The 27434-nt window shown below is 43.1% G+C and overlaps 1 protein-coding gene and 1 non-coding gene across 2 annotated transcripts in view; both read right to left on the bottom strand.

Annotated features, from left to right (window-relative positions):
* LOC128349701 (uncharacterized) overlaps window positions 1-27434 on the bottom strand; it is a 269429-nt gene that overhangs the window by 57283 nt on the left and 184712 nt on the right. Inside the window, 1 exon segment of the mRNA XM_053306456.1 lies at window positions 24807-24940. Coding sequence (XP_053162431.1) covers window positions 24807-24940 — 134 coding nt within the window.
* TRNAF-GAA (transfer RNA phenylalanine (anticodon GAA)) lies at window positions 26593-26665 on the bottom strand. Its single transcript has one exon. It is a non-coding gene; the product is annotated as a tRNA-Phe (tRNA).

Genomic DNA, 27434 nt, shown 5'->3' with positions numbered 1-27434 from the left:
GTTCAGTTTGTGATTGAACCATTGAACTGGCCTGGTTCACTGAGGACTAGTTCATGCACACCCCTAAGCTCCCACACTCTGTCTTCCTGCTTGGAGAGCAGAGAGATTTAAAGGGGCAGAAAGACCTGTGTCCGAGAGTCTAGCACTTCTCCTCCACGCCATCAGGTCACTGCAAAAACCAGTCCGTGCACACTCCTAAGTTGCTGGTGCCGATATGCAGCACTAGTGGCTGGTGCCGATATGCCGGCATGTGAGACACATAAGAGCTCTTCTCATGCTCCGTGAGAAGAGTTTGCAGGCGGGCTGCAGAGAAGGCGAGTTTAATGTCTCTTCCCTGCAGACACTCTCCCTCAAGTCCCTGGGGAGGTGGATCAGCCGCCCAGACGAGCAGCAGCTCTTGCTGCAGCTCCCGGGGTCAGGGTGCTGGGATGGGCTGCTGTGGGTCGCCCCACCCCCTGGAGCCCCAATAACGCACTACGTGAGTGTGCGGTGCATTACTGGGATCCCCCACCCCCACCCAGTGTGCCAGCCATGGCAGCACACAATCAGGAAAATGAGGATAAGGGTAAGGGTTAGGGTTAGCCACTTGCCTCCAGCTCCGGCCTAGGATCGGCGAGGCCTAGGATGGCAAGGCCTGCAAACTGCAGAGCTCTTCTCTCCCCGCCTCTCAGCTGATCGGTGGGTGGGCGGGGCTTCCAGAGAGGCCTCCCAGTAGGCCTCCCTGAAGCCTGAACTCGGCAGGCCCCAGCAAGCCAGGAAGGAGGCTGGCAGAGCTCCCTGCAGCAGACCCTGTGCCCAGACTATCCAGTACAGCCTTTGCCAGGTAGGCTGTGAATTCCTTTTTGTGGTTACCCCCCGCCCATAGGAATCTGCTTGCCATAGGGCTTTGATATGTGGGGTGGGGCGAGACTGTGAAGTCTCTGAATATTTAATTTAAAACAGACTGGAAAATGTGCTGGCTTTAAAAACAAAAACTATCTAAAAAGGCTTATAAGTGGCTTGTTTCATGGCAGAAAATTACAAACACTTCTGGAACAAGTATATTTTATTTATTTTCATTCATTCATTCATAAATGCACTTATGTTCAAGTTGTTTTGCAACCCAGAAGGTCTGAGTGAGAACTGTGAAGCATGTGTTGTGCTTTTATTTTATTTTATTTTATTTTATTTTTCTTGTGTGTGAACTGCTCCCCAATAACTTGCAGGGACTTCAGGGTAAATCTGGCCAACATGTGAATGCAGCACCTCCATTCCAGAGGACATGTGTGTTAAAGGGCTTTAAAAGCCTTGTGTGAAAAACCTCCTGGAATCAAACTTTACTGAATTTGTTCAGAATTCCGAGAAAACAAACATAGGCTCACCCTGCATGGTTGAAAGTCTCCTTTGCTAATCTGCAGAGAGGGGGCCATTTTAATAATTAGCGTTGCTACACTGTGTTCTAGGCATTAAAAATAGCACAAATATATAGTACTCAATGTATATCACTATATACTGTGAAGTGTGTGTGTATTCAGTGAAATGTATTTCCAGGCAGCATACTTATTTTGAAATATCAGACTTAAATCCTTGGGGGCCTGGGGTGTGAGGAGGCCCTGGACTTTGAGGGGCTGGGGGCCCATTTTAAAATCTCATCTTGGACCATTCCAACCTTGCTATGCCCCTGGCGGTCACTACACATGGGTTTCTGCACAACACCTGCACAGAAGAAACTTCCATGTAGAAAATGTGTCTCTTGTAAATTGACCCTGAATTTTCCATCCATGACTGGGTTATCTGAGAGTTAGAGTCAATAATAAAAGAACAGCACACTGCTTGTGACAGGAAGGGGCAAATTACAACGATTTCTTAGTCTGGCAGGGGCTGGTTTTGGCCCTGGCAGAACTTGGCTGTCTGCTCCTGTTGCAAATGCCTCTGTCTAGTGTGGCAAACTAATGTATCCTCCTCCCTCTTGGTGTCTTGGTGTCAAAGTAAGCACTAGTGTGGTGAATGCACATATACCCCATCATGAGCCAACAGTCATCATAAGACAAAGGCTGGCAGGAATCATTCACTGGTTTATAGACACACACACACCCCACCACCTTCTTCTTCCCCTATTTTGCTAGTGGCTATTTGGGCAGGTGATCCTCTAGGACAAAGTCATGTTTTTTAAAGATGAGACAGAGAAAATGACAATTGGAATCCTCGCATAACTCCTGACTGTTGTTCTAAGTCTTTTACAGAGATGGCTCATGTTTTCAGGTTTTGATCAACAGCCATGTCTAGATGGTACAGTGTTCCTTTTAACAGGGATTTCCAGATATTGTTGACTACAAGTCCCATCATTCCAGTTTGGACAGGGGCGCAATTTCAGTGCTTGCCCTAGGTGCTATTTTCCCTAGTTACGCCTCTGCCATAACATATGAATTTGAGGTGTCCCTACAACTGCAATAAATTTATTATTAATTATATTATTATTGTTGTTGTTTACACAGTCAGACAGGTGTTACTGACTGGTTTGTTTTATCCAGACATCGAGTCCTTCCCAAGGACCTGGGATGGCTGAATTCTATTATCAATATTGTTGCTGTTATTATTATAGATATCATCGCAGAATATAGGCTGTTCCCAGTAAAGCTGCTGTTTGTAATTGGCCGATGGTGATTTCTGTGGCCCCTATGGTGTTGAGATGCTCTTCAAGGTGTTTTGGAATTGCACCTAGGGCACCAATTATTACTGGGATTATTTTGGTTTTCTTCTGCCACAGCCTTCCAATTTCAATTCATAGATCTTTGTATTTTTTTATTTTTTTCTATTTCTTTTTCTTCTATTCTGGTATTGCTATGTCGATTATTTTGACTTGTTTTTCTTTCTTCTTGACTACAGTTATATCTGGTGTATTGTGTGGCAGATGTTTGTCTGTTTGTAGTCGGAAGTCCCAAAATTTTTGCTTCTTCGTTTTCTACCACTTTTTCAATTTTATGGTCCCACCAATTTTTGGCTACAGGTAGCTTGTATTTTTTGCAGATGTTCCAGTGTATCATCCGTGCTACCTTGTCATGCCTTTGTTTGTAGTCAGTCTGTGCGATCTTTTTACAACAGCTGATTAGGTGGTCCACAGTTTCATCTGCTTCTTCACAAAGGCGGCACTTGCTGTCTGTTGTTGATTTTTCGACTTTTGCTCTTATTGCATTTGTTCTTAGTGCCTGTTCTTGTGCAGCCAGTATTAAACCCTCTGTTTCTTTCTTCAAGTTGCCATTCTTAAGACATTGACAGGTCTTGGTGATGTTTGAGTTTCCAGTTATACTGTGCAAATATTGACCATGCAGTGGCTTATTTTTCCATTTTTCTGCTCGGTTTGTGACTTGTTCTTTCTCGTAGGCCTGCTTTGTTTCATTGGTGTTGAATAGTTTCTCATTATTGACCATTTGAAGTGCATCTTCTTCACTGTCCTTGATATATTCTTCAAGGCCTCTTTTCTCCTCCTCTACTGTTTTATGGACTTGCAGTATTCCTCTTCCACCTGAGCTGCGAAGGAGGTATAGCCTATCTACATCACTGAGGGGGTGCAGGGCATGATTGATGGTCATGATCTTCCTAGTCTTACGATCTAGCGTCTCTAGCTCTGCCTGGGTCCTGTCTATTATTCCTGCAGTGTATCTGATAACTGGTATAGCCCAGGTGTTTATGGCTTGTGTGGTGTTCCCGCCATTGAGTTTGGACTTGAGGATTTGTCTAACTCTCCTGATGTATTCACTTCCAATTTTTCTTTTAACTTCAGTATGTGCGATTTTATCAGCCTGGGGAATGCCCAAGTATTTGTAATGTTCTTTCTCTTCCAGGTTCTTGATGTTGCTTCCATTGGGTAGTTCTATTCCATTGGGTAGTTCTTGATGTTGCTTCCATTGGGTAGTTCTAAGAAAATATCTTTCTTATTTTTCCTCTGTTCATTATTAATGCAGCACACTTGTCTAGTCCAAACTCCAATGCTATATCGCTACTGAATATACGGACAGTGTTTAGCAGTGATTCGATTTCTGACTGGGACTTTCCATACAACTTCAGATCCTCTTCTAATACTAACCTGTCCAAGTGTCTCACCACTGATTGTTAACTGTGTGCTCCACATGCTCATTGCTTTTTTTATAAATATCTGAATGTTTTTGCTGACACCAGTTATTTCTAAACATTTTAGTATCTATGTATGAGGCAATGAGTCAAAGGCTTTCTTGTAGCCAATCCATGCAACACTTAGATTTGTTTTTCTTCTCTTGCAATTTTCTAAAATCATTTTGTCAATCAGCAGCTGGTCTTTTGTGCCTCTGGTGTTCGGGCAATTTCCTTTCTGTTCAGCTGGAAGCTATTTGTTAGTTAATAAGTGTTGCATCAATTCATCTGCTATTATTCCAGTTAATAATTTGAACATGGTTGGCAGGCAGGTTAACGGTCTATAATTACTTGGAACTGCACCTTTTGCTGGGTCTTTCATTATGAGATGAGTTTTCCCATTGTTCAATATCACCTCCTTGCAATATGTGATTGAACTGTTTTGATAGTTGTTTATGAAGGCTTGTTAGGTATTTAAGCCAAAAGCCATGCAGTTCATCGTCGCCTTGTGCAGTCCAATTTTTAATTTTCTTTGCTCTTTCACTTATTAATTCTGGTGTTATTATTAGATCTTGCATTTGTTGGCTACATTTTTTTACCTCATTTACCCAGCCTGCTTTTTTATTATAATCTATTGGATTGTCCCATAATTTCCCCCAGAATTGCACTCTTTCTTCTTTATTTGGTGTTTCTTTGTTTCTTGCAGTTTCTCCTTCTATGCTTTGGTAGAAACGTCTCTGATTCGACTGGAATTGGAGATTCTGCCTGTGTTGTGTAATTCTGGCTTCGTATCTGTAATCTTCTTTGACACTGCTGTTATTTGCTGCTTTATTAGTTCCAGGACTTCTCTAATTTTCCTTGAATCCAGGTGGTATTTTTGGATCAGATACTGTTTGGTGTTTTCATTCTTCAGCTTCTTGTCTTTCATATCTTTCAATTTACTAGCATCTGATCTAAGCCTGGCGATTTTATTTTCTAATTTAATCTTACATTTAGGTGATGTACTACTTTCTTTTTTGACAGGTCCACTGATCTTATATCCGAGCTCTTATGTTGTTATTGTTGCTGCACTGTACATGAGTTGGTTTGTTCATTGCAAATTATTGGTTGTTATTTCTCCAAGTGCAGCATTGACATCTTTTAATGCCTGAGCAAGTTGTTTTTTGGCAACTGTTTTTAGAGCTGGAAGTTGAACCCTGGTGGTTGTTTGGTTCATGTGCTCAGTTATTTTTTGCTTTAGTTCTTGTTGCTTTTCTGTTAAATGGTATTCAGGTTTTTGAGGTGAAAGCAAAAGGGAGGTTGCCTGGCTTTGATTTTGAAACAGTTCAGCAACAGTGGCATCCTTTATTTCCGACACCTCCTCCACCTGCGCCTGAGCAACTTCTTTAGTTGGTAGTAATTCTTCTTCCATATCTCGAGCCTGTGTTGCTCTTTGCAGTTCTTCCAGCTCAACTTCTGTGAATACTTTATTTCTTATTATGAATCAAATGACCTCCTTATGATCAGCGCTGTTGCCCCTGCGGCTCAGGGGATATAGAGTCTATCAACCATGTTATTCTTTATTGCCAGTTTTATAAGGATGCTCGCACCAAATTTATTGCTCCTATTTTATGCATTTATCCTGGTCACACAGACCAATTTTATTTGGAAATTATGCTGACCAATTTTAAACTTGTAATTTCAGATAATGTGGCAAAGTTCTGTTTCGTGGCGTCGAAGCTATTAGTAATTTGAACAGTTAGTGATTTTGTAAACTTTGAAATTTCCTGAATTTTCTTATTAATGCTATTAATTGTTGTTGTTTGTTAATCTGGTCTGTGGCCGCAATAAGCTTACTACTATTATGAATCTTCTCTGGTCTGCTAGCCTTTGTTCTGTTATTTCTGTATCTGGATGCTTCTCTTTCCAAATTTGGTACATTCTTTTTAAATAACCTCTTCTCGTTGGACTAGACTTGTAATAGCAAATCATTATTTCCTTCTTGGCATTTTTCGTATATTTTTTCCGGTTAAGCGACATTTCTTCCAGTATCCCTGCAGTCTCTAGCCCTGGTTGCCCAACTGAAGATCCTGAGTCCTGTAGCCCACTTGCCACCAGATGTCCAGGGACTCCAGCACCGGGCGCAGTCCTTGTTGGCCCAGGCGACGACCGGTCCGGTATAGATTTATTAAAGTTACATCTCACCATATTGTTAATGGGAGAGGCACTCTTCGTCTGGCTCCTCTGATGAGGCCTGTCCAGTATGGTTGGACCTCTGGCATAGCTCTCACCTTCCTCAGAGCACGCAAGCCCCACAAACATGCCAAGGTAGTGCCTCACTGGGGTTATTGTTATTATTATTATTATTATTATTATTATTATTATTATTATTATTTAGTACATCTGTATATCATCCCATACAAAAAGTCCCTGGGCGGTTCACAATATAGAACCATTAAAAATTAACATAATTAAAACAATACAATAAAACTCTAAAAACCAAACTTTTAAATTTGATCCAAATTGGTTCCAACTTGTGCCTCAAATGTTCACGTGTCTGCTATCTGGAATCAGGGTGCATTACATCATTACACACGTCACCCTTGAGCTGTCCCTATGTTTTGTACAGCTGTAGAAAATTTCGTTCAAATCGGTTGGGTGGTTCACAGGTTAGCCCAACTGTGCATCAAAAGTGAATGTGTCTGCCATCTTGAATTGGATGACAGCATCACAAACCATGCCGTTGAGGTGTCCCTATGTGTCACTCATTACAAGTGTACCAAATTTGGTTCAAATTGGTTTTGAGTCCACAAGTTAGCCCTCTTGCACCTCAAACATTTACATGTCCGCCATCTTGAATTGAGGTGTGTTGTGATCAGTCAAGAACAGCTTTTCCTTTTTCCCTAAAGAGTGAATCAGAAGTGAACCCTGTCCTGTCCATCAGACAGTGACCTCTAGGGATCAGCCACTCAGCACACAGTGACCAGGACCTAGGAGGCCTTGAGGCAGGAAGTGAAGGGGTTCTTTGTTGTCTCAGTTGGAGCCAGGCAGGAGATGAATCTAGTACATAAAAGTGTATTCCGGGTGTTTTCATTAGGGAGGGGCTTGGGCTCAATAGCTGAGCACATACTCTGTATGCCAAAGATCCCATGCTCAACCCCAGACATTTTCCAATAGAGCTGGGAAAGATCCCTGTCTGAAATTCTGGAGAGCTGCTGCATGGCAGTGTAGACAATACTGAGTTATAGGAATCAATAGTCTGACTCAGTATAAGGCAGCAGCATCCGTTAATAGATAAATATGTGGGTATGCAGCACATAATTGATGCAGTCCTACTTTCATACAAGCCCCACTGATATGAAATGAAATGAACTGTGCCCTAAATCATCACACTTTTTGCATTTCATTGTTTGCCATCATTATAGCAGTCTTGCCTTAGGATATGAGAGTCTTGTAAAGATTTGTGTAATCTATTAGTCAGAATAAAGGAATAAGCAAAAGAGCTCCAGTGAGTGCAGTTCGGAACTATACTGGGGTGTGCCAAGCGATTCTATCAGGATATGAAAAATTAATAGCACTAATAAATAGTGCAGATGTCTGCGCAGAGCAAGGAGAGAGAAAAAGCTGAAAAGGATAACAATAAAGTCAAATTTTATGGCACTCTGAAGGCAAAAGTGTAGGTCTTGCTCCGGCAGTGTCACAAAACAAACAAGCATAGCTTGTTGTCTTTCATCCCACAATCAGAGTTTTCCCAGACAGCAGGCGTTACTGCAAGTTTGAAGTTGGCCCCCCCCATGCCCCAAATGATGCAAAAAGTTGATTTTTCACCCCAGATATACATTGGACTACACTCTAACGCACACTTAAAAACTCAAATCACAGGAACATAGGAACATCGTGTGTGAAGTGCTCCCTGATAGCTCACAGAGACTTTGGGGTAAATTTGGCCACTATGTAAATGTATACCTCCATTCCAGAGGAGATGCAAACTAAACGCCAGGTGCAAAAAACTTCTCAAGAACAAACCAATATAACAAAGTACAAAATACTGCCCCTGGAGTACTCATTAATTTATTGTGTCCCATCATAGTTTCGTTTTAGATTAGTAATTTAGATTGTATTAGTGTTATATGCAGCACTAACCAACTGCAGACATGTAACCAGCACTTCTGCATTAGATGTGCATAGGACACTGCCCTACGACTAGTACTAGTAATGCACAACTGTTAAAAGTACAGGAGCTCTGACTTCCTTTACAGCTCATTATCCTATCTCTTACTTGATCAAATAGATGGCATAGCTTATCTTATAGGCTATCTATCTGATAAAGTATGGGGTTTCCTAACAAAATCTGTCAAAATAAGTCTGTCCAGCCCTATCCACACATTATGTTCAACACAGGACAGGGATATCTTGTTACCCATGGATCCAGCATCTGCAATTTCACATATTCGCGGTCAGGGAACTGACACCTGAACTCAGCATACACCAGGGGAGGGGGGGAGGGTTGGAGTGGGGAATGGATTAAATCTGCATGTGTGGGGGTGGCCAGAAACAGTCTCGGAGGTCAATTCCAACCACTATGTTGAGCACGGAAGCCATTATGTGGCTCATTCCATTTAAAGAACCCATATTTCCCTGTGCAAAATAGTGGAATAATGGCAAAATCTGGACCCCTAGGGGGCATTGCAGGACTACTGGAGGCCCATGGAGCACAGTAGGGCACTTTACTTTCCATTTTTTGCTGTTTTAAGAAAGATTTTTGGGCCTCCCAAGAACCTAACCCCTGTGATCATATAGAGTTTAATGACCTAGTATTTGAGGTTTCGCTATCCACGGTAATTGCAGGAAATGGAACCCCTGCGAATACCGAAGTCCACCTGTACAGTGCACACACATACAGATCTCTACACACATATAGTTATTCACAGTTATTCACAACTATGTTCAACAAATGTACAGCAGTATATTACCTATCAATATCCCACATTTGAGGGAGCCTGTATCCAGTTTCACTTTTTAAATGAACACATGTAAAGTCATTCACACAAAAACATGTTCTGGTGTACAGACACCTGAACACATGCACAATATAATGCCTGAATAAGGCTTCTTTAAGGCTGCAATCATAAGCCCACTTATTGGGAAGTAAAACTCACTGAAATAAATATGATTTAATGGCTTACTTACTGATGGTATAGAATAAGTCAATATGTCGGTGATGCAATGCACATATTAACTCCAGATTCTCAACAAAAATACCTTATTGCACAAACAAAGAAAAAACTAAAAGCTGGTAAATGCAACTTGGTGCAATAAAAGGCATTTTTGTTGAGAGTGATGGTACAGAATCAGGCTGCAAGCTTCTTCCTGCTGATCAAGTCTAGGCTATTTTCACACTTTGTGGGGTGGTAACATTCACACACAGTGACTTGCTACCTCATTTTCACATGGGGAATTATTTGTGTGAAAACAGACCTCATTCCCTCCTGTGAGAAACTGACAAATATTTGAAAACTTGACAATATGGTAAGAAGGTCAATAGATATAAATCACACCTAAAACAGCTGCTCTTCTGAAACTTTCCTCATTGTCACTGAAATCATTCAAAGGCAACTGATGCTATGGAATTATTGGGACAGATTTTTTTATTTTTTTTTAAAGGAAGCAGCAGCATGTAAACAAAATAGCAGAATCAGTAGTTACTCAGCAGTACTACCCAGAAGTTATTCTATGGGACTATTTAATTTCAGGAGAACTACTGAGGAGCCACCTAATGGCGCAGTGGGGAAATGACTTGACTAGCAAGCCAGAGGTTGCTGGTTCAAATCCCCGCTGGTATGTTTGCCAGACTATAGGAAACACCTATATCGGGCAGCAGCAATATAGGAAGATGCTGAAAGGCATCATCTCATACTGCGCGGGAGGAGGCAATGGTAAACCCCTCCTGTATTCTACCAAAGAAAACCACATGGCTCTATGGTCGCCAGGAGTCGACACCAACTCGACGGCACAACTCAGTAAAGGTAATTTAGTCTGGATGCTGCCCACTCTCTAGAGAGACTTGTTAAGGTTTTTACATAGTGCAAGCATTCAAAAATACAGCTCCACTATGCAATATGAAGTAGTTCCACCCAGTAACAGTTGCACATGAGTCTCCAGATCATGCAATTTGACTTTAGAAGCACGATGGTCTTCCCGAAAAAGTCCTGCATTGAGTGGGAACAGGGATGTTTAGCCTCAAGTCTGCCCTGTATTACTACTGCTTTGTGGTTCACAAGTATATCTACCTTGTCTGGCTTTTGGTATGAAAATGTGTATGAAAACTGATGAGCCTAACCCAATCTGGGGGCATTTTCAGTATCACCCAGTCCAAGGATGCCCAATCTCAGGTTCTACAGGTTGTTGGAATGCAATTCCTATTGACTATAGCCACAGTGACCAATAAGGGATGATAGGAGCTGTAGTCCATCAACAACTGGAGAACCAACCATGACCTAGCCTGTGCCAGAACAGGGAGTGTTGTTAATTCAGGGTCAGCAGGGCAGCAGGCTCTGTGACAGTTTAATAATAATTTTAAAAAGCCAAGGATCGAAACATGCTGTGAGCAATCTACAGAAAGCCAAGTACAATTACATGCCATTTGAAATGCTTTCAATGGGATTTAAATGCAGCAAGCCTCTTCTGGATTGTGTTTGTTGGTAGGTTGATTGTAGTGAACACTCACCAATTTAGTGTTCATTTGGGGTGAGGAATGGTTGCAGAATGGCAACAGGCCTTTCAGGTGTGTCTCAGCAGGGGCTGAGGCATAAGACAAGCTGTGGGAGTTTGTGCAGTTCACACAGGAATGAAATTGCATTATTTGTAAGAGCCAAGAAATACATCAAAAAGTAATAGCAAGGGTTTAGGAGGGAATTACCTGAACAAGTTCCTAAGGAAAAAAGAAATAATGTACTTAGAAAGTCTGTGTTTCCAACAGTGCCGGAGGGAATGTATTAGTGATATCTTTAAACTGAATTTTATTTAATGGGCTAGAGGTCCATAAAGAAACAACACAACACAAAACATAAACAGAGAAGACCCTGTACTGTGAATGTGCCCTAGTTCTTCAGTCATGCAGTATTACAAAACATAGTGAGGACATGCCTAATACAAGCCACTTGTAATATAAAGACTTGCCAGAATTTTGTGGAGGCCATGCAACAGGGAAAGGGCTTGTTATTATGTTACTGCAGGCTATAAATGGTTTGTTTGTGTTATTAGTAACATAGGAAGCTACCTTATACTGAATCAATGCTCTATCTTGCTCAGTATTGTCTATACTGGTTGGCAGAAGCTCTCCAGGGTTTCAAACTGGGTCTTTCTTTGCCCTATCTAGAGGTGCCAGGCATTGAACCTGGGGCCTTCTGCATAGAAAGGAGATGCTTTACCATGATGGCCCCCTCCCCAAGTGTAATATTATGCTATCCATCCTCTCTAATAAAACGCTTGGTGTCCGTCCGTGGACGGACACCAAGCGTGTATCCGTGCCTCCCTGGCCTGTTCTGGACATGCGCGAAGCGCATGCCCAGAACAGGGCAAGGGAGACACGATCGCCGGCACCCAGCAGCCATCTTGGACGGCCAGAAACGGCCGCCCCGAAGAAGCCGGAGAAGCGGCGGCGGGGGAAAGTGACCGAGGCTGGGGGCGGAGCGGAGCGGAGGCCATGTAACTTTTTTAAAAAATGCACCCGACGCCGCCGACCGCCCACCCTCCCTCCCAGCTGCCGAGTCCCCCTTACCCTGGCCGACTGCTGTCGGCCGAAGACAGCCCTTAATTTAAGAGGCAGAGAGGAGCTCGCAAGCAGAGCTCCTCTCTGTGCAAAGCCTCTTGCCGAACTGCCGCTTTGGGCGCTTGCGTCCCTTGCGCCCAAAGCGGCAGTTCGGCAAGAGGCTTTGCACAGAGAGGCGCTCTGCTTGCGAGCTCCTCTCTGCCTCTTAAATTAAGGGCTGTCTTCGGCCGACAGCAGTCGGCCAGGGTAAGGGGGACTCGGCAGCTGGGAGGGAGGGTCGGCGGCGTCAGCCGCGGAAGCAATTTTTAAAAAAGTTACATGGCCTCCGCTCCGCCCCCGGTCCCGGCCTCCGTCTCCCCGGCCTGGCGGGGGCAAGTGCCTGGGCCAATTTGGCCCTTAAAGGTAGGGGGGGCACAAAGGAGCTGGGAGGGCGGCTGGACGGCGGAGGGAGGGGGAATGGCGGCAGGGGGCCAGGAGCGCCTTTACTAGCGCCCGTTATTCAATGGGCCAAAATTCACTTGTTATTATAATATTATGACACTCCACCCAGTAATGTTAGATTCCTCTCCCAATAAGCTTACAATCTAAAATAGACAATGAAGTGGGTCTCACAATCAGTGAGACCCGCTTTGTCCAGGTTAGTGAGGAGAGCGGGCTAAGCCCACTCTCCCCGCAGATGAGCAGGGCGGCAGCCTTGGGCAGCCAGGTTAGCCGCCCACATGACTGCCGGCTCTGTGACGGAGCTGGCGGGGGCTGGGAGGATCGGAAACTGCAGTATGCCCTTTCATCCCATCATGTGAATAGCCTCATAATGCTTTCTAAAAGAAGCACCAAACCCCCATCTCACCAGTGCTTGATGTCCAACTAGATTCACAGAGAGTGTTAGTAGAAACCACCCTCATTACTAAGAAAGTTTACTTGAACATTTTTTAAACACTGCTATTTGTGACTGCTTCTCCAGAGTAACTGGTCATTATTAATTCTTTTTTTTAAAGCATAGCAACAGCTAGGAATCAGACAGGTTCGTTAAATATTTTGTCCATACAAAAACCTTTGCTAGGGCTTAATCTTTGATTTTAGGAATAACTATGTTCCTAAGGGTGGTTATAAATCACTCCAGTACAATAATGGGCATCACAGCACACAATTGAGTACTACATTCCCATGCACTGTATGTCAGCCATTGTCTTTCCAGCAAAAGTGTTATGAGGGAAACCTTTTATCCCCTGTGGGATCTTTTAAGTGTGGTTATAAAGCAGGCTGTTTCCCAAGGAAGTCATAACCACAGGTTTAAACATACAAATGAAAGTATATGTTATTGAGTATGAAGTAAGAGGGTTGACTAAGGTGTTGAGGGGATTTCCACATTATGCAGACACGCAAGATGTACATGTGTCTGGGCTAACTGCTTTACTTCTATTAAAACCGACACATGTTTATTACTCAGGGGGGTGGGGAAGGGAAGTGGTACTGGATGGTCTGTGTAGAGGAATAATCCAGTCAATGGACCAGGGGAGAATCAAGGAGAGTGAGAGAGAAAGGTCAGAGGCAAAGAGAAAAAGAGTCCAGAAGAATCTGGTTAAGAAAAGAAGGCAGAGAAGGAGGGGTTTACTGTACAATATGTCAGATGTGTAGGGAGGGGAAGCTGGATTCTCTGTGAAGAAAATGGGGTACAAAGATGGAGGAGCAGAGGGTCACAATCTTCAAAATGGGTTCCGAAGACTGTAATTTGCAGGGCTTTTGGCTGACTATTTTTATAGTTTGGAAATGTTTATCGGCTCTGTTACAAGCTGCATTGATGCCCCTCTCAGGTAATGGTTACTGAGAGTGATTCCAGTGGAGGACAATGGCTTCTTGAGCCAAGAAGATGGGATTTTCTTTTTAGGACAGGTTGAAGTGTTGACTTTAGGATTATATAGCTTGTTAGTTCTGGGGGTTAGGATGATCTGAGAGGTATGACCTGGTGATTCTAGTATGGAAGTCAAGAGTGCAGCTATGTGAGTGGGTGGAGTCATGGCTGCCTTGCCCTGGAGTCTCAAGAATGCCAAAGCTTCCATTGGGGAAAGCCTGTTTTTGGATACTGAGGTGCCCAGTTTGAGTTTTTCAAGTGGAGAGCTGTGTTCCTTCTTTGGCTAGTCTCCCTATGCTACTTTTGGTCACAGTGGTGAACACTAACTCCTGGACTCTTGTCAGGGCAGACAAGTCCAGACTGTGTCTCTCTTTTTAAGGGTGCAGGGGCGGAGATGTTACAGGGGCCCAATTCTGGATCTCCTAACAGAAATTGCTATTGGTTCTGTTAAGTGACACAGATATTCTTAAGTTTCTGAGGAAAGATGTCTAATTCAGATTGTGGAGTTTTGCAATTTACAAACACTATTGTAAATAAAGAAGCAGCCAGAAGTAAAGTGGCTTTCTCTATCTCCTCGTCCTTTCGCTTGTGCCCAACTACAAAACAATGACTATGGCTAAATAATTTGGGGCAAATACATATGATGTCAACACTATATAATAGCAAGAAGAGCCATTATGTTATGTCTGTGATAGCTTATCGCTTTGTTTACAACCCTCATTTTTGAACAATTGCAACTTAGGATAGAAAGTAAGGGGAGGAAAACTATTTGCATAATAGGCTGTCATACAACAATCAACTGGCAACTGAAGGGGAATGCAAACAATGCTATTAAGTTCAATTTTCTTTCATGTTTGTTGTAAAAATGATTTTTTAAAAACCACAATGACATTACTTAGTGTCCACATAACACTGACAGTCTAGACTGATATTAGGCTGCAGCCCAAAGACAGTTTGCCACATCTGCATCTTGCAAGAACTGAAGAATCTATAAGAAAGAAAGAATTGTCTTTACAAGGCAAGTTAACTGTATAACTTGCAGGTGAAAACTCATGGGCAAATAGCTGTATAAGCTGTAGGTGGTTATCGCCTCTATGGAGGTTCTCAGATCAGTCATTGCTAGGGACTTGAAGATGGAGATTCGCACCCATTTAGCAACGCCTTTTGAATAACTTTGCAAGTGGCCACCATGGACCACTATACAAAACCACCATACAAAAAACAACTGCAGAATTATTTCTCACTTTCTTTGCCAATACATCCATCCAAGGTCCTCTGCTTTTCAGCCTTTTCATGTGGCCTCTGAGCAGAAGGATGTCAAAATTATTTCTCAATTTAACCCATAAAGCCTATCTCCCAAAATGCATAGAGAAAAATGCAGTTGTTGCTGAGGGGAGTCACTGGCCATCTCAAGCATTTCTACAACTTTGTTTCTTCTATGTGAGATTAAAACAAGGCAGGGCTCAAATTATGAGGTAAATGATAAAGGGGCCCTTAATCAAATCTACAAGTCTCATCCATGATTCCCTCCAGTTTTAGCTAAATCATTATCTCACTATAGCCTTCTTAAAAAAAAAAAAAAAAAAGCCAACAGCCCTCTAGTCTAGAACATGAGTGGTAAAACCTACCAACTCTGTGCTGGGTTCATATTTCACTTTTTCAACAACACACAGCTGATTCACTGGTTTGAGCAGATGTTCTTATGCCTTTCTCCGAGCAGACTTTACACTGACTCCTAGAATAGATCGGCATTTCAATGTATTTAAAGAAGGTTTTGACAATATATCTTGAGTCAAACTTTGGTCCTGCTGTGGGTCTATTCAACTTTTAATCCTTTTAGTTAGGAACATAGGAGACTGCCTTATATCACGTCAGAACATTGGGTCCATCTTAGCTCATAATTGTCTATATTGGTATTTGGCAGCTGCTCTCCAAGTTTACAGGCAGGAGTCTCTTCCAGACTATTCCTAACTGGAGATGCCAGGGACCTCAGGGACCTCAGATACTCTTCCATTGAGCCATGGTCCCACCCCCTTACAGTGCTCACATGTAGTTTCCCATGCAAATGCAAACCAAGGTGGACCCTACTTGGTGAACAGAACAATTCATGCTCATTACCACAAGACCGTCACCTTAAGTGGCACAGCACAGAAATGCTTGACTAACAAGCAGAAGGTTGCAGGTTTGAATCCCCGGGGGTACTATATTGGACAGCAGAGATATAGGAAGATGCTGAAAGGCATCATCTCATACTGCATGTGGGAGATGGCAATGGAAAACCCCTCCTGTATTCTACCAAAGAAAACCACAGGGCTCTGTGGGCGCCAGGAGTCGAAATCGACTTGACAGCATACTTTACCACAAGACCAACTCTCCCCCTAGTTGTCATTCTGTATTATACTTGCAAGCAACAGAAGCCCAAAATCAGATACAAATGGAGCTTGCAACATAACATTTGCCTGGACTGATGCTTCATTTTCATACCCTTTTCTAAGCACTGGGTGTTCTCCACACAGCAGGCTTTAGTGCGAGTTTTCTGCGAGGCTTTACTGCAAACTCAAAGTTATCCCAAAACCCTGAAGCAAAAAAGTGGATTTTTTAACCCTAGATATAAATCTGGCTGCACTCTAATGTGCAGTAAAAAAACCCCTGAATTGTGTGTGAAGTGCTCCCCTATAGCTCGCAGGGACTTTGGGGTAAATCTGGCCGATATGTGAATGCACTCCCTCCATTCCGGAGGAGATGTGAGCTTAAGGGATTTAAAAGCCCTGTGTGAAAAAGTTCCTGGTAATTTAAGAATTACTTTAGCCTCTGTGTGGTAGACCTTCAACAGCTTTTCTTAATGCAACACAATACAATAAATGGGCTTAGTCTAAGGGGACTGCTGGAGCACCAATAGCAGATTCACATCCTTTGTACCCTTCTTGTGCCAGCATAGTTAAGATGAGTTGTTTCAACATTCTACCATCATAAGCCCTGAACATTCTATTGGTCATAAAATTAAAACTGTCTGTCCAGTCTACCTAACCGTATGCAGACATCAACAACCCTACAAATTTGATACAGTTCCCCTGAAAAATGGCTGAGACATTACAGTTTAAATATCACTCCTAAAAAGAGACACCACTCAGGTTTGCTATACCTTTTTGCCAATAGATAACGTACCCTATACTTTTCCAAATGTCCTTTCAAACGGTTTTTTAAATTCAAGCATTTGCTGCAGCATAATCTTGTGCTATTTTGAGGGGATGGGAATCATTCCAGTATTTCCTGAGTTATTAGCCTCTGAAGTCCTCTTAATAACAGGATAAAAATCAACGAAAGGCACTGAATGGCCATTTTGCCCACTGAGGGTTCTAAAGCCAGAACTGGGAGAGGCAAATGCTGACAAATGACTTCCTGGTTCTGAATGTAGCTGCTTGATAAGGAGAGTCTAGGAACACTTCTTTCCTCCTCCAGGCTTTTATTTTCCCCTCCACTGATGCAGCATCAAGGGGTCTTGTCAAGGCACACAAGGTGGGGTGATGTAGCAAACAGGAGGGAACACAAGGCAGTGGCAAGATGGCCGAGGCACTTGTCAGGACACACAATGCAGTGGCAGACTACCTTTGGACATGACCCTTCCACATCAGAGATCTACTGCCTATGAATATAGAGGCTCCATTTGCCAGCATGGATAAGAGCTACTGTGACACATTCCTTTCCAACATTCCCACTCAGAATTTCCTTTTCAAACAGCCTGAAAGTTCAGTCATCCAAAAAAGCTTCAGATGCTTTCAATTTGCACTTGTGCTCTAAAAAGCATGGGTGTTTCAAGTTAAGGTATGCATCTTAACTGCCATGCCATATGAGTTGTAAAGACTTTGTCAGGTAAAGGTAAAGCATGCCATCAAGTCGCTGTCAATTTCTGGTGACCACAGAGCCCTTTGGTTGTCTTTGGTAGAATACAGGAGGGGTTTGCCATTGCAATCTCCTGCACAGTATGAGATGGATGTCTTTCAGCACAGTCTCATATATTATGCTGCTTTGAAAAGGTGCAGGCTCCCTAAATACTGGCTAGAGCTCCCACGGATGAATTTCTGCATAGTACATCTTTACAGGGCACAGTGCTTCCCAAAAATGCCACCTGTATACTAAATTTCGCCAGAAATTCAAGAGATCCCCAATCCAGGCACAAGAATTTCCTACAGATATAGCTGATTGTTTTCTGTTTGATGCATCTCTAGAGCATACTACATAAATTCTTAGAATTCTTACAAATGAATAGAACTCACCCCTTGTGAATAAACCCCAGGTCTTTACTCATGAGAACCTTGCAAACTTACTTGCAAATAAGTATTACTTGTGAGTAGGTCTTCCAGTCTTACTTGCCAGTAGGCATGCAATGTTACTCATGTAACATTGTTACTCATGTAACATTGGACTTACTTGTGGGTAAACCTTATTTTCAGGTAATCATTACATCCTTACTCATGAGTAAATAGCACATCTTATGCAGGAGTAAACATCAGTTTTCCTCATGAGCAGACAGTGCATCCTTGCTTGTAAGTAGGCCCTCAACTTTATGAGTGGGACTCACTCTTACTTGTGAGTAGGTGTACTCTTGAGAAAAGCTGCAAGATTATCTTTTAAGACTGTTGGTCTACTGACAAGTAAGGGCACAGTCCACTTGTGAGAGAAGATGGGGCTTTACTAGTGAGAGTGTATCCCTACTCATGAGTAGACCTTCAACATTACTTTTCAATGTGGGGCTACTTATCAGGATGCAAGTAGTGGATGGTCTACTCATAAGTAAGAGATCTACTCACAACCAAGAATATAAGTTTTCTCAAGAGTAAGTTTGTGGGCCAGCTCACAAGAGCATGGAGTGTATTTGCAAGAGTGAGGTTTACTCAAGTGTAAAGGAGTGTGTGCATGGCATCTCATTTCTGAAGCAGCATAATATACGAGACTGTATAAAGTCTATGCAGATAAATAAATATATTTATCATGATAAATATGATAAATATATGGCATGGCAGTTAAGATGGGCACCTTAACTTGCAGTTTCCATGCTTTTCAGAGCACAAGTGCAAATGGAAAGCATCTTAACTCTCATCGTATAAACCAAAGGTTTTTGGATGACTGAATATAGGTTTCTAGGGCTCCACTCTCAGTAGGGCTCCACTCAGGGCTGGTGACAGACTATTTTGCACCCTAGGCAAGGCCAAGTACTTGCACCCCCCGCAAAAAAAAGTTAAACTTCGATTTTCAAAACCAGATGTTTTGTAGAAAAAATGAAAAGCACAAAACTTGAAACTGCTAAATTTATTTTAAATTGCAAGAATAGGTAATACATCAATTTTTGATTATCTTTCTAAAATACAAAAGAAAATATTTTGGGACACAAATCATTTTGATTGATTTGATACTCTGAGGTCTGCACCCTAGGCGGCTGCCTAGTTGGCCTAATGGTAGCACCAACCCTGGCTCAGTACTCAAACTCTTCCCCACTCAAGTCTGAGGAACCACAGCTACTTTGTAATGTTAGTCTAACTCCATTGAGGTCTCATTGGTTTCTGAGGCCTCCACTCTAAAAGTCTATGCCCCTTGGGACTGACTCTGGAATCTTGTCCATCTGAGTGTCTGGGAAATCATAAACACACACTACTTTGTTCACTGATTGAATCCAAAAGCCTGTGAACCCTTCTGGGGTGTTTGCCTCCTTTAAAGACAGATTCCCTGCCCAACTGCAGTATTTATATCTGTTGACCACCTGAGATGCTTTTTTGAGGTCTTGTTCTCATTGGAGAACCTATTAGCAGGTCCTTGTACAATATCTGTACCTGTGGATCTTTGCTCAGTGGCAGTATTTGCAGGGGCGTAGCTAGGGGAGAGGGGGCCCGTGTTCATCCCTCTCTCTGGCGGCCCCCCAGAGTGAGGGAGATAATGAAGAAAATAGGGAGGGATGGAGCTGGAGGGCCCTCAGGAGCTGGGGGCCCGTTTTCTTTGAACCCTTTCGTTCAATTATAGCTATGCCCCTGTGTATTTGTACAAGCCATCCTTTTGGGGTGCCACTTTGAGGTTTTACTCCTCTGTGTATGCTTGGTTATGGATCGTTGCTTAATGGTTGTCACCTTGTTCCCTTTGCTAAGCAGGGTCTACCCTGGTTTGCAAGTCAATGGAAGACTGCATGTGAGCACTCTAAGATCTTAGGGGATGGGACTGCTCTGGAAAGAGCACATGCATTCTTGCATGCAGAACATTCCAAGGTGCCTCCTTGGTATCTCCAGATAGGGCTCCTGCAACCTTGGAGAAGCTGCTGCTAGCCTATGTAGACAATACTGAGCTGGAGCAATGGCCTGACTCGATATAAGGCAGCTTCTTTATTATCTGTTACCTGTACTTGCCAATCACTTAGGTGTCTTTCTATAAGGGTGGGTGTCTTAGTTGTCTTTCTGGGGTCTTGCTCCCTTTGAGCACTTGATTAGAGTCTCAGTACTCTTAGCAAGAATACTGTTTAACTGCTAGGTGTCTTGGGTGCCTTCTAGAGGTTTTACAATCCTAAGTGCTCTCACTGGCAGCGCTTGAGTGCTGTTTTGAGGTTTTCATTTCCCAGATGTCCTCACTGCAAATCTGGGGGTGCAGTTTTCAAACCTTACTTCCCTGCATATGCTCATTCGTGCATCTGGGGTGCTTTTTCAAGGTCTTACTCCTCCTCTTTGGGTGCTTAATGCCAGATCATTTTACAAATCATTTATGACGACTGCCTGGGATGCCATATGGAAGAATTATTCTGCCCCCGCTTTAGGTTCTCTCTCCGAGTCATTCTCAGCTACAGCAATGACAGCTGGCTCTGAGGCAGAGCTCGTTCTGAATGTCTAAACTCTCTTTCTTTCTTTTTTTCCCTTTTTTTTTTGTCTTAGCTGCTATCTTTAGGGAATTGCAAAATATATACAAATTAATTTATCAGAGTAGCTTTTTAAAGCTCTCCCTCTCAAGCAAAAGCAACAGCAGTATGAATTTGAGTAGTGTCCTACCCTCAAATATATTATACAATGATGCATCCCCGCCTCGCCCCCAATTTTGAAAAATGGCTAATCCAAAATGAGAAAAGTCAAACTATATTCTATATCATGTCTTCGACTGGTCAGATGGAGGGCAGACGTTCCTAACCATATATCTTTATACAAGTGATTTTTGGCCCGTTAAATAACGGGCGCTAGTAAGCGCTCTGGGCCCCCCGCTGCCATTCCCCCTCCCGCTGCCACCAGCCTCCATGCCGCGGCCGGTCTCCCCGGACGGGCAAGGGCCCCAAAGTCTCCCCCCCGCCCGGCTTCGGCAGCGCCGCCAGGCCTCGGCGGCGGCTCCGCCACAGCTCGGCCAGCTCCCCCCGCCACCTCTTCCCCCCGCCCAGCTTCGGTGGTGTGGCCAGGCTTCGGCCATGGCTCCACCGCTGCCTCGGCCGCGCCGCGTCCTCTGGCCACTTTCCCCCGCCGCCTCTTCCCCGGCTTCGCGGCAGCCGCTTCTGGCCTTTCCGCGGCCGGGGAATCAACCGCCAAACATGGCCACCTGGTGCTGGCGGTCGTGTCTCCCTCGGCGAGTTCTGGGCATGCGCTCTGCGCATGCCCAGAACAGCCAAGGGAGACACGGACGCACGGCCGAAAATTTGACACAGGCGCACACTTAGCCTTTTATTATAGAGGATACGAGGAAGTGAACATTCTGAAGAGGGAGGGTATCTCCTCCTTGAGACTAACAGACAATGCTTTCCAGAAGCTTCCACCAAATGCAGTGCCAGGAGTTGATCACCTCTATATGGGAACATATACCCCATTCAGACAGTGGGGAAGGGGCACTGTATATTCAGTGAAGGATGGAAAGGCTTTGCCTTCATATATTTACTTTATTACATTTATATCCTTATTTTATTATATTTATATCCTGTCCTCCTTGTGGGGGAACTCAAGGCAACACGTGTTCCCAGGTGGTCTCCTAAGTCTTGTTTAACCTGCAAGATAGTAAATAGTAACTGTTCTCTCTATCTTGATTAGAAGTACAACCAGTATATTTAAATCTTCAAAATATTCTCTTTTATTGAAAATCTGCAGTATCAGATCATTTTTACTTGATCACACATAAAGGCAAGGTAGTTAATTACTAATAGCAATTATTTCCAATGTTTAAGAATGGAGTATAAAAACTTGGCTAGCTAGCAGGGAGAAAGATTATTAATGGAAAAAAGCAAAATACAATTGGTTGAAAATTATTATTATTTAAGTCATCCTATTTAGAATACAAAGTATTTTATCTCAATTCATTCCCAATTGATTTTCTGTCCTGAAGAAAACACAATGAAATGTTCATATAAGGAATCTATTAAGCATGATAAAATGTGCTATTTCATACAGTTTGTACAATGTCTGTATTGATCACTTCCAGTGAAAATTATTAAGTTGCACAATGAATGTACATTTTCTTAACAACCAGACACTGCTGAAAGCTAAAATTCGGATCTTAACGCACCAGCTTTCAAAAGGCCCTCAAGGCAATCAACATCAGTATAAAATACACACAGCACCATCACTTTTTCTTAAATAGGCCATCACACCCTCATTAGTATTTGAAAGGAAAGAAGACAAAATGAAATGTACAGATTGTTCCAAGGCTTTCTTCCATCTTCACTGAATAAAAAAGTAAATGTAATCTTAGTTCCTAGACAGCAATTCATACAAAGAATGAAAATACCCTTAATGAAAGAAAGCCTAAGAACACTTTTAATGAAGGGAACACCTTTCAGGAGGAGAAGTCAATAAGCATTCATAAAGCTGTGATGATGCACAGGGCCAGAGGTGCACTTACGTTATTTTGGAGCCTGGACCTAAGGGCCTTTGGAGCCCCCCAACCCTTGCTGGAGGCCCCCTCCCTTGCTGGAGGCCCCCTCCCCGCAAGTTAAGCATTATCTCCCTACACACAAACACACACACACACCGTGACACACACAGTATTTTTAACACATGGCTTCTCGAGGACACAAACAGCAACTGAACTCAAAAGAATTTAAGAATATAAAACAGATATATGTATATGCAAATATGCAGGAGAAACATTTCATGCAACTTAACATATTCCCACCCCACATATATTTCCCCACCTCACCCCGTATCTCTAAAGCACCTGGTGCAGGTCATAATCACATCCGGCCACCCTGCACAGTGCAGGCCAGCAGTGACCACACCACCCAGGGCAGACTAAAGAGGATTTGGGGGGCCCCAGGGGTTGTGGAGGCCCTGGACTTCTGCCCCAAAGTCCAAGGGTAAGAGTACCACTGCACAGGGCATAATTACATCCAGTGCTTGAATTAGTGGGGGAGGGGGAGGTAGGAGCCTCTTAATTATATCCACAAGTCCAATACCTTGATTTCTGCCAACTGTAACCAAATTTTCCCTATTGAAACTTTCCAAACACAATAGCTAAGGGAACTAAGGGAACTGTCACAAAAGGCTGGGCCTTTTCTGCCCCTCCTGTAAGTGAAACACTTGCATCATAATAATATCTGGGGGGTTTTTAGTTCACATCACAGATTTTATGGGAAATAAGTTCAGAATTGAACTATCTATTTTTATATATGCTTGCCAGACACCAGCCAAAAATATGAAAAGGTTTGTCTCTGTCTTCCTGATCAAACAACAGTAGCGCAGCTGATTCTAATGCCAGCCAATGGATGAAAAGGAAGTAAAGTCTGAGCTGAATAACCAATTTCTTTGCATTTGTGCATTAACAGATTTACAGTCATCCCTCACCAACCACTAGGGTTCCCTATGGCAAAACCTGGCTATTGGCAAATTTGCAGTTGGCGAGGCATTAAAGTCTATGGGAAACAGGGGGTTAGGGGCACCACAGCCACAACAAAGACCTAAAAACAAAGTAAAAAATACTCCCCCAAATGCCAAAAAATCCTGTAATATCACCAAGAATCACCAAGAAGAATGCGCAGATCTGGAAATGTTTTGAGCCCGCCAAAATCACTCAAAGGCATTTTAAATTGACAAGGGACAGCAAAGTCAGCAAGGGTCAAGAAGAGGAATGAGCAGATCAAACCTCTGAACCTCCCAAAATAGCTAAAAAAAAAAAACCCACCCCAACACGAAAAAGCCTTGCCAACTGTGGATACCTGGGTTGCGGTTGGCAAGAACTGTCACAATTTCCTATTTGCATATACTCAAAACCACGCTTGGAAAAACAGTGTTTGCCAAGAGATGACTGTATATGGAAGGAGATCCCAGGAGTAGGATTCCTCTATCATCTTGCCTAACTTTCCTGCAAAGGTGCATTAATAAATCATGTGCAGCACTAAGCCAGATGACTTGTGCTGTGCAGAACATTTTGTGCTGATTTTCTGTCCACCTCTTTTCAACAAAGGTGAACATAACAGCAAAAGACCTGGTTTCAAACATCCCCCCAAAAACAGATACTATGATGCCCTAGCTTGATCTGTAGTACCTGATATGCTGGAATAGTCTTCTCATTAGAATTCTAGCTGTGCAATATGGAACCCATTAGTTAATAGTTTTAGATGGGTTAATAGATTTAATAATCTCTATGCCTACTTTTCTATTCAGAATAATTGAAGTTAATTTAAAAAGCCACAGGTCATATAAATTATCATAGATGCAAACTATGCAAATTTAAAATTTCCAAAAATATCCACACTTATTTAATACTTAGAATGCTAAAAGAAAATCATTTGACCTTAAAGAAGCTCACTATTAACCACACAGTAATAAAAACTCCCCCAAAGGCATTCCTAGAAGGAAAAAGAAGCTCAAGGAAATTAGCCTGGTGTGCTCTAAACTTGGTGGATTCTGGGACATAATATTTCTATCCTGGGCACCACTACCACCATCCTGCAATGTATGTGTATTGGTATGTCTCCCTTATTCCTTTGCTACCGGAAGATATGCAAAAATGTGTTTTTAAAAACACTATATGTCAAATGCTTATGCAAAGGATGTCCACCAATATTTATATATGTGGGAAGATAAAAGAATAGTTAGGAAATGCATATTTTGCAAAGTCCTGGCTACACACAATTGTTTTGTATGAAACTGGTTTTCTCATTAGGTATCCAAGTTGCACTACCTCATTAATAGCAAGTTGTTCTCCTCCTCCACCTGGGTGGCCATAACGATGACTGGAACTCCGGAAGTCTTCATACAAGTCCTCTTCACTTCCCACATCATCGCTGCTCTTCTCCAGCGACCCATCAGCAATTACTGGAACAACAAAAGGAATTATTTTATCAGGGCATCTGGCTAGAGAGCAAGTGGTTAACCTGCTTAGATCAAGTTTATTAGAAATTTAAAGCATCAGTATTTAGTCTTATATAGCATGCAAATATACATTTTTTTAACATCCCCCCTTTCTTCTAGCATAGAATTCAAGACAACTTAAATGAAGTTCCATCCAAGCACTGACCAGACCTAGACCTGTTTAGCTTTAGCACAATGCTGTAGCATGTATTTTCAGACTATGCCCTGGGACTATATGGCACATAAAGCACATCACAAGGATATTGTAAGGCTAAAACACCACCCTGAGCTCCACAGAAGAAGAGATAGATACAAATGTAGTAACAATTAACTAAACTACATTGAGGCAAGTTTCACAATCACGATTACAATATCTTTTAGGGAGGTTGCAGGGAGAGTAGGTTTAGCCCGCTCTTCCTGCAGATGATCGCCCGCAGAACCCTGGGCGGCCAGATCGGCCGCCTACATGACTGCCGGCTCCATCACGGAGCCGACGGGGGCTGCGGGGATCGGGGGCCATGGAGCATGTAGTGTAGAGGTGAAGAGTATGAGAGCTATGAAATAAGAACATAAGAAGAGCTTGCGGGATCAGGACCAAGATTCCTCTTGTCCAGCATCCTGTTTCCCACAGTGGCCCACCAGACACACCTGGGAAACCCACAAGCAAGAGCTGAAGGCATGCCCCTCTCCTGCTGTTGCTTCCCTGCATCTGGTATTCAGAATCAGAAGCCTCCTGCCTCTGAACTTGGAGGTAGCTTATAGCCAGCAAGACTAGTAGCCACGAATTTGTCTAAGCCCCTTTTAAAGCCAACCAAGCTGGTGGCCATCACCACATCAAGTGGGAGAGAATCCCATAAATTATGTGCTGAGAAAGTACTTCCTCTTCTGAGCCCTAAATTTCCTGGCAATCAGTTTCATGGCATGTCCCCTGTTTCTAGAGTTGTCAGAAAAGGAGTAGAACTCCTCTCTATTTTCTCTCTAAAGCCATTAAATAATTAGGTGGCCTAAAGCAAGCCACCCTCCCTCAGCTTGAGTCCCAACATCTGCAAACTGGGGGTGATGACAATATTGTCCTAATTTACAGGATTGTTGTTAGGATTACTAAAATGATGTCTGTAAAGCAGTAGGGAATAGATCATCAGCTCTAACATGCCCTGGAATGCATTTTCATTTAAAGCCACAACCTCTTCTGCTTTCTTGGTCTTAGCCTCTCAGATGCCTCTATAAAACGAAGCAGGATGAGGCTGCTAGTTGGCTGATCAGCACTTAGGAACATAGGAAGCTGCCCTCCACCGAGACAGACCATCTAGCTCAGTATTGTCTACACAGATTGGCAGTGGCTTCTCCAAGGTCGCAGACAGGAGTCTCTCTCAGTCCTATTTTGGAGATGCCAGGAAGAGAACTTGGAACCTTCTGCATGCAATAATGCAGGTGCTCTTCCCAGAGCAGCCCCATCCCCTAAGGGGAATATTTTACTGTGCTCGCACATGTAGTCTCCCATCCAAATGCAAAAACCAGGACAGACTCTGCTTAGCAAAGGAGGCCATTCATGCTTGCTACCACAAGACCAGCTCTCTTGCCCAAAAGATGCTCCCCCAAACAACCCCACTATGCTTTGCCAAAGGCCAGAATTGAACTAGGGACCTTTAGATGTTCAGTCTAAAGCTCTCCCAGCTGAGCTACTTTGGCTGTACAAAGTGCTATATAAATGCTAATAATGATTGCTAATAATTATTATGATTATTTAATAAAATAAACTGAGGGAGAACAGAACCTCCATTGCAATGGATCAGTAGATTGTGTGGTAATTTCATAAGAACTCCAGCTGTTCCTGGCTGGCTCCCCACTGTTCCAAGAGCTCAGCACCATTGTTATAGTCTAGCAGCCAATCACAATCTTTCAGAGTGACAAACATCAGCAGAGTATGATATGATGCTGGCAGTGGCAACCTTTTACAGATCCTAACCAATTACTCTCAGGCAGGGCCACTGTCTGCCAGCTTACCATTCCACCTATCAATAGGGCCAGACACCTCTGCAGTACTACCAACAGAAAGCAGAAAATAAGTGACCCCACTCCCATGGACAGGTCACACTGTGTGTGTGAGAGAGAGGGTGGGGGGAGAGCTGTGTGCAGGAGATTATGCATCCGTGCATATATAAAAGCAATTATGTCTATGCGTATGTGCCTGCAAGAGCAAAAGTCAGCGAGGTCATTCTCACAGTCAAGAAACTGTTCTACCCTGGTTTGGGAAGCTCTGTGTGCTCCTAATTTTCAGTTGTATGTAAGCAAGGAAAGAGGAAAACCTGGGGAGCTTTTCCTCCTACCTTGCTTCACTCAACCAAAAATTGGGAGCACACACAGCTCTCAAATCTGGGTAGAACACAGTTTTTGATTGTGTGAATGACCTCAGTGTGTCAGTGAGAGTCAAGTGTGTTGCCTTTGTATGAAAAGGCAC

Source organism: Hemicordylus capensis, chromosome 3 (genome assembly GCF_027244095.1).
Source record: "Hemicordylus capensis ecotype Gifberg chromosome 3, rHemCap1.1.pri, whole genome shotgun sequence".
In the NCBI taxonomy this organism is placed as follows: Eukaryota; Metazoa; Chordata; class Lepidosauria; order Squamata; family Cordylidae; genus Hemicordylus; species Hemicordylus capensis.
This window is presented reverse-complemented; position numbering and strand designations above follow the sequence as displayed.